General features: G+C 44.0%; 1 protein-coding gene across 1 annotated transcript; it reads right to left on the reverse strand.

The window, feature by feature from the left end:
* Positions 1 to 240: 240 nt before the first annotated feature.
* On the reverse strand, positions 241 to 789 carry MELLADRAFT_70245 (uncharacterized protein; the record flags this gene model as incomplete). The annotated part of the gene is made up of 2 exons (XM_007419608.1): positions 241 to 419; positions 636 to 789. 2 exons carry the CDS (start codon positions 787 to 789, stop codon positions 241 to 243), a joined length of 333 nt encoding a protein of 110 aa, XP_007419670.1.
* Positions 790 to 7428: the final 6639 nt, after the last annotated feature.

Genomic DNA, 7428 nt, shown 5'->3' on the forward strand with positions numbered 1-7428 from the left:
CCACTGAGCATGGATTGGAGAGCACACCATGTCAACATGGAAATAAGTTCAGCCACCACTATGTGCAACTTAAGCGGACTTAAGCAGACTTAAGCAGACTTAAGCTACCCTCAGAAACATAAAAAGACAAAAAGTCATTTCCAAACGTTTGAAGACACATTCACCAGCATTCATAATTTCATCTACACCAACCTACGTCATTTGTTTTTATTCAAGAAGCTCTGAGATCCGAGCAACGGCCTATTCCATTCTGATCTTGAGAGATGGAGTGATGCGATCTTCATTCGGTCCCAATATCAACCCGGGTACAAAGCACAGAGAATCGATTGGGTCATATCCCTTGGAATATCGAAAGAGATTAGGACAGATTTCAATGGCACGAGGGGAAATCTTTCTGGGAATACCACCCACAGTGGCGACTGTTTTCCCGTTGAAAGTGTTTTGCAGGTGTTAAAATCACATTGATCGAGAGCGTCATCAAAAGTACATTGTGAAGCTCTCGGGGATCATGCAAAGGTTTTTACTTTTCTTGGACTACTCATGTAGAGAAAGGAGAGGGCCAACTCGCACGAAGATTTTGGATCGTCCAACGGGGGGATCTGAGGCCCCAGAACTTGAATTGAGATCGAACATACCGGGAAATGAAGTAGATTTTAGAACAGAAACAACACAGTCGACAGAGTCAGCTGTACTTTGAAGGTCTTCAGACTCGGAAGTGAGAGTTGCTTCCAGGGCATTGTTAGAATCGAAAGGATGATTATCATGATCGGAAGTACAAGCATCGAGCATGACACATTTCAAGCTTCTAAGGATGGGACGTAAACCAAGACAAAATTGAAGTGAGGCGATGCATCTGACGTATTGATTTTAATCGCGTCTTGCAATTTACCGGGGAAGATAGGCTTTGGAGAATGGGGTGGGTCTCAAGAATTCAAGTGTTGTCGTGAAAAGTGAAAGTAGAGGTCATGAGAAAAGACTGCCCCTGTAGAGAGCAATGCTTGCCTTTTGTGATCGCGGGATCAACTTGATAAAGCGCGCTTAACGCATATTGAGTGAGATTGTCTGGATTTGGTCTCCTATCTCACATCGAAAAACACGCCTTTTTCTACACTCCATCTCATTTCTTGAGTCTGTGTTGTCGGCTGGTGTATTGATGATATTTCACCGTACTCCCTCGCCATAGTATCAATTCCACCGGCTTGTTTTTTGCGTGAAAGGAGCATTTTGAAAGGACGTCTAGGCTGACCGCTAGTAGTATAGCCTATTGCCACTTGCAGACAACTCTGAATCTGCACTGAAACAAATGTGATTTTTCTTTGATCCCTTCAGCTAAGCTCTCGAACTTTCTTATCCCCAAGGATTGGTAACTGTGGAGCAATCAGGATCAGGAAGTGATCACTTAGGCGCATTACGCGTATAGGACGCGTCATGTTCAGATGCGCATTTAGATATGTTTCTCTTCTCACTACGTGACACCTTATTGAGTCCGTTAGGTTCATCTATATAGAACAACTCTCTTACTTCATGTTGTTCTCTTCTCCCTATCGAACTCAAAGCTTTCATTGTGTTACAATCTCCTTTACAGATTGTCCTTTCTTTCGATCAACCAGTGTCTTCCCTCAGTAAGACCCTATCTGATCTTAATCCGCTTCAGGTGTTAGTTATTGTTTTAGTTGTTTGTGTTCTCCTTTGATTAATCGAACTCAAAGCTTTCATTGTGTTACAATCTCCTTTACAGATTGTCCTTTCTTTTGATCAACCAGTGTCTTCCCTCAGTAAGACCCTATCTGATCTTAATCCGCTTCAGGGAAAGAAAACAGACAAAACTGCCTAAAGCTCTTTGGTTATGAGCCCAGCGTTCCACGAAGCGCTTAAAATTTTTTTCAATCAAATCTAAAAATCCTTTCAAATGACCGACTCATCAAACTCAGCGCGAGTTCATTTCCCTAAACTTTCGAAAACGAACTACGTTGAATGGGCCGGTGATGTCGTCGCCCACTTGATGACATGTAACCTAGAAGAGTTCATCAACATGGACTCGCCTCCCGTTCCTCCCGTAAAAGTCGATGGGTCTGATCAATCTATCCAACTCGCGGTCTTCGCCACCAAACAGAAGAAGGCAGCAGGTATCTTGTTCGGATGCATTGATCAGGACAACAGAATTCGCATTGTCGCCAAGGATGCAGTCTTGGATCCCATCAAAATTTGGAAAATTTTGAAAGAACACTTTCAATCTTCATCTGATGAAAATCAAGCCCGCGCATATCTCAAGTGGACCGATATCATCTTCACTGACCTCAAAACGTACATCACTGACAATCAACATGCTTTAGCCGGTCTCTTAGCTGTTGACGGGATTCAACAAATCCATCAAAAATTCATCGGAGAGACCATCGTCAGCAAGCTCCCGTCCTCCATGGACATCACCAAGACCTTATTACGAAAGGATCGTCCACTAACCTCCGAAAAGGTTATCAACTATCTCAAGGCTCAGCTCGTATCTATTAGAGATGAAGAACTTCACACCAACACCATTGCACTTGCAGTTCGACAACCGCGAGCTTTGCAACGCACAACCACCCAACGTCCTCTGATGTTCGGTCAACCATCACGACCTTATTGTTCCAACGGGCGCCACAATCCAGAAGCGAAAGGTCACACTTCCACTCAATGCTTCCAGGTAAACCCCGGTCTTCGACCAGCTCAGACCAGCTCAACTCAACCTAGAGCGTCCGTTACCGTCGCCAGTGACGCTTTCTTTGAGGCCCAAGCCTTCGTTCTAACCACGACTGAACACAAAGGGATCCTCCTAGATAGTGGGTGTTCTCACCACATGGTACCTGACAAGGACATGTTCGAAAATCATCAACCCATCTCGTCAAACGTCACTCTTGCGAACGGCGCGAACATTCGAATCGCGGGAAAAGGAACTATCACCTGCAACCTTGCCGACAGCAAAGTAATTCTTCAAGCCCTACACGTACCAGACTTAGGATTCTCATTGATCAGCATGTGCAGCTTGTTGATGCAAGGCTACACCATCCACAACCACGTCGACGACATTCTGATGACCAAAGTCGGAGTTGGAACCTTTGTTGGCCATGTTCGAAATCAGGTCATTGAACTCGACATCACCATAGGCACGTCAACTCCTATTTCTAATCCCCGAGCCAACATTTCAACTTCTGACTATGATATTCTCCACAGACAGGGAGGTCATCCCGAGTCTCCACGCCTTAAAATGATGTATAAAGTTGGAGCTCCTGACGACTGGAATTGTGAAATTTGCAAGTTGTCAAAAGGTCACCGTCTTCCCTACTCCGGTCACTTTCCTTCTGCCAAACATCCTCTAGACGTCATCCACAGTGACCTCAGTGGGAAAATTTCTGTCCCTTCTGTTGGTGGTGGATTGTATTACTTTAAACTTACGGATGCATGTACAAATTATAAACATGTTTTTATTATGAAATTAAAATCCGATACTTTCTCTTGTTTCACTCGATACAAAACACTCGTTGAGACACTTCACAATAAAAAGATCGTAAGTCTGGTGAATGACCAGGGCGGAGAATACATGGCTAAGGACTTTCAAGAATTACTCAAGAAAGACGGAACAACACAACATCTGAGTGCTCCGTACACACCCCAGCAGAACCCAGTCTCTGAAAGAGGCAATCGTACAACAACTGAGAAGGCGCGCACCTTGCTTCGACAATCAAACTTGCCCTACAACTTCTGGGCTGAGGCTGTGACAACAGCCGTGTTTCTTGAGAACGTAACGCCAGCCAAGATAACTCAGAACAAATCAGCGTACGAGTTATGGTTTGGCCGTCCCTTTGATTACTCCAGACTAAAACCGTTTGATTGTCGAGCTTACGTTTTTATTCCCAAACAATTCCGACGGAAGTTTGACAACACGTCCTCTAAAGGCATCCTCTTAGGCTATCAGGTGGGAATGAAAAACTACCGGATCAGACTAGACGACGGTCGAATTGTCTATTCTCACGACGTAACGTTCGACTGCACCAACTTTCCAGGAATTGAAGGTGATACTGAACGAGACAACTCCAATCTCGACGCTCTCTTCAAAGACAACTACATCATTCCAAACATCTCGATATATTCACCTCCCTCCACATCCACGACTACCAACGTTCAAACTCTGGAAGATACACCCCGTGATACTCCTACTCCATCACAACCATCCTCACCAGTCATTTTACCACAGACGACTCCATCAGAAATCGAAGATGAAGTTGCTCGAGAAGAAGACGACGATTCGGGTGATGACAATGAAGTAGTCGATAACCTCACGAACCACTTAAAACCAGGTTGGGACTGGCAGTTGAGAGCTGAGGCACCAAAAGACATTTCGAGCAACATTGACTCATCAAATATTCTTCCATCAGGTTCGCGTCGAAGAGCCGCAGCAGTATCAGTCAAATCCACTCCGACACTTAGCAATCCAACGCCGAAAACCTACAAACAAGCACTGCTATCAAACGACAAGACGGAATGGGATCAAGCCATCACGACTGAACTACTCAACATGACTAGAAGAAAGGTTTGGAGTGTTGTGAATTTACCCAAGGATCGACATGCGATTGGCACCACGTGGGTATTCAAAAAGAAGATGGGTGCTGAAGGGGAGTTGCTAAAGTATAAGGCAAGGCTATGTGCGTTAGGCTTTCTTCAGTACTTTGGTGTGGACTACAATGAGACCTACGCACCAACTGGTCGCCTAGCCACGTTCAGATCTGTCTGCACAATTGCCGCGGAGGAGGACTTGGACGTGATTCAAATGGACGCAGTCGCGGCCTTCTTGAATGGAAGTCCAAAAGAAGTCATTTACATCAGAATTCCTAAGGGTTATAACGTGGACAACGCGACTGCCGACACAGTACTACAGCTCAATCAAGCCTCATACGGCCTCAAGCAAGCACCGAAGGTTTGGTATGATACCTTAAAAGCCTTCTTCGCCACCATAGGTCTCTTCCCATCACCAACAGATCCTAGCCTTTTCATCTCATCTGATCCAACATGGCGATGTCTCGTACATGTACATGTTGATGACATGGTCATTGCGTCAAACAACGTCGAACGCTTCCGATCAGCAATCACTGAAAAGTTTCAAATGGACGAAAACACAGACTTCAAATACATTCTCGGAATGAAGGTTGTCAGGGATCGCAAAACCAAAACTATCACACTCTCACAAGCTCAGTACATTCAGGATCTTCTTGAGGACTACGGCATGGAAGAATGCAAACCGGTAGGTTCACCAATGACACCAAACACATATCTCATTCCAGGCACGACTTCAGAATGTGAAGAGTTTCTCAATCTAGGTGTCAGCTATCGACGAGCAGTTGGTAAATTGATGTATCTTAACAATGCTACACGACCTGACCTTTCTTTCGTCGTCTCGCAACTGTCCCAACATCTTAACAACCCATCCATCGTACACTGGATAGCTTTCAAACGAGTACTTCGCTTCCTCAAGGGTACTCAATCACTCAGCTTAGTCTTAGGAGGATCTGGTCTAGAGCTCAACGGTTTTGCTGATGCTGACTTTGCTGCATGTCCAATAACAAGAAGGTCCACGGGGGGTTACGTGACACGATTGGGTAGCAGCACAGTCAATTGGAATTCGAAAAAGCAAGATTCAGTGGCAACTTCAACGACGGAGGCAGAGTACAGGTCAGCGTACAAAGGGGGACAGGATATAGTCTGGGTAAATGAGCTTATAGCAGGTATGGGGATCAAACAAGAAAAAGCACCGTCATTCAAACTGGACAACCAGGGAGCAATTGCATTATCGAAGAACCAAAAATTTCAAAGAAGAACGAAGCATGTAGACGTGAAATATCATTGGTTAAGAGACATGGCATTACAGAACAAACTGAAGATCAATTACATTCCAACAAACGATATGATTGCAGATGTAATGACAAAAGCACTCACACCGGGCAAACATGGTAATTTCTGCACACTGTTAGGCTTATACGATGTTACGAAGATGGGGGGGAATCAGGATCAGGAAGTGATCACTTAGGCGCATTACGCGTATAGGACGCGTCATGTTCAGATGCGCATTTAGATATGTTTCTCTTCTCACTACGTGACACCTTATTGAGTCCGTTAGGTTCATCTATATAGAACAACTCTCTTACTTCATGTTGTTCTCTTTACCCTATCGAACTCAAAGCTTTCATTGTGTTACAATCTCCTTTACAGATTGTCCTTTCTTTCGATCAACCAGTGTCTTCCCTCAGTAAGACCCTATCTGATCTTAATCCGCTTCAGGTGTTAGTTATTGTTTTAGTTGTTTGTGTTCTCCTTTGATTAATCGAACTCAAAGCTTTCATTGTGTTACAATTTTTACCGATCGCCCTGGAGGAAAACGCCGTTCAGGTTGTCAATGTGATGCGTGACACCTATAAGGTAATCAATCAACATGATACGTCACCGCGAATTCATCTCTTCATTGTTACATTGTTATACAAGCATATTTATGCTAGATCAATACTTGGACAAAAACTCTATCATCTACAGACTTGCAAGGTTTCATTCATTGCACTTCCTCGATTTCTGATTGAGCAGTTAAAACCATTTTCAATCGAATTTTTCCATTGAGGAAGTAGAATTTAGCGCTCTTGTCAGGTCAGGTTGGCCGTGACCCACAAGAGAGCGAGAACCTCATCCAGGTATATTATGATACAGAAACAAGTACAATCGTGTTCTTTGGCAATGCCCAAGGGAGCCTGAATACTAGTCAAGCCCAATCTGACTATCTATTCGGTCACAAAAATCGATCTTCGGATTCAAGTACCCTCTCACTTGTTGCCTGTGTATGTTCAATTGATCTGAAGACCCTTTGTCGTCCTGATTCTCTTCCGAGACTTAGTCAACTTGTAGACACATTGTGTTTTTGGGCAAACCATGTATTAAAATTATTATGATCGCGACGAGTATAAGATCACGCGCCATAACCCGCCCAGTGCGTTTTGTTTCAAAATTAGTCTCTGAATCTCCTTAGAGCATCTTGGTCGCTTTATTTATATTTTCTTCCAAATTTGAGCTGTGATACTTTGTATAGAACTACAAAAAGATTACCTTTGATATTCATATATACTTTTCTATCGCTGATGGAGTAGCTTTCAGCTCTGTCACACATTTGTTGGCGGATGAAATTACAACGGCTAGTTTCTTCATGATGCTCTTCGCTGACGGTGTGCCAAAATACGCACTACGTTCGCGCGGCGTCCTTATCTCACAGGAACACGGCGTCTTTTCTACCAGAAAATCGATTTAAAACGGGTGTGGTTCATCTGGTGAGGCGTTCTGATCATAAGCTCGCAAATCCTCTGCCACGAGAATACAAAATTCTGATTTTCTCGTCACTCTTGCAGTGTGTAGAAGGCATCA

This window comes from Melampsora larici-populina (assembly GCF_000204055.1).
Source record: "Melampsora larici-populina 98AG31 unplaced genomic scaffold MELLAscaffold_279, whole genome shotgun sequence".
Lineage (NCBI taxonomy): Eukaryota > Fungi > Basidiomycota > Pucciniomycetes > Pucciniales > Melampsoraceae > Melampsora > Melampsora laricis-populina.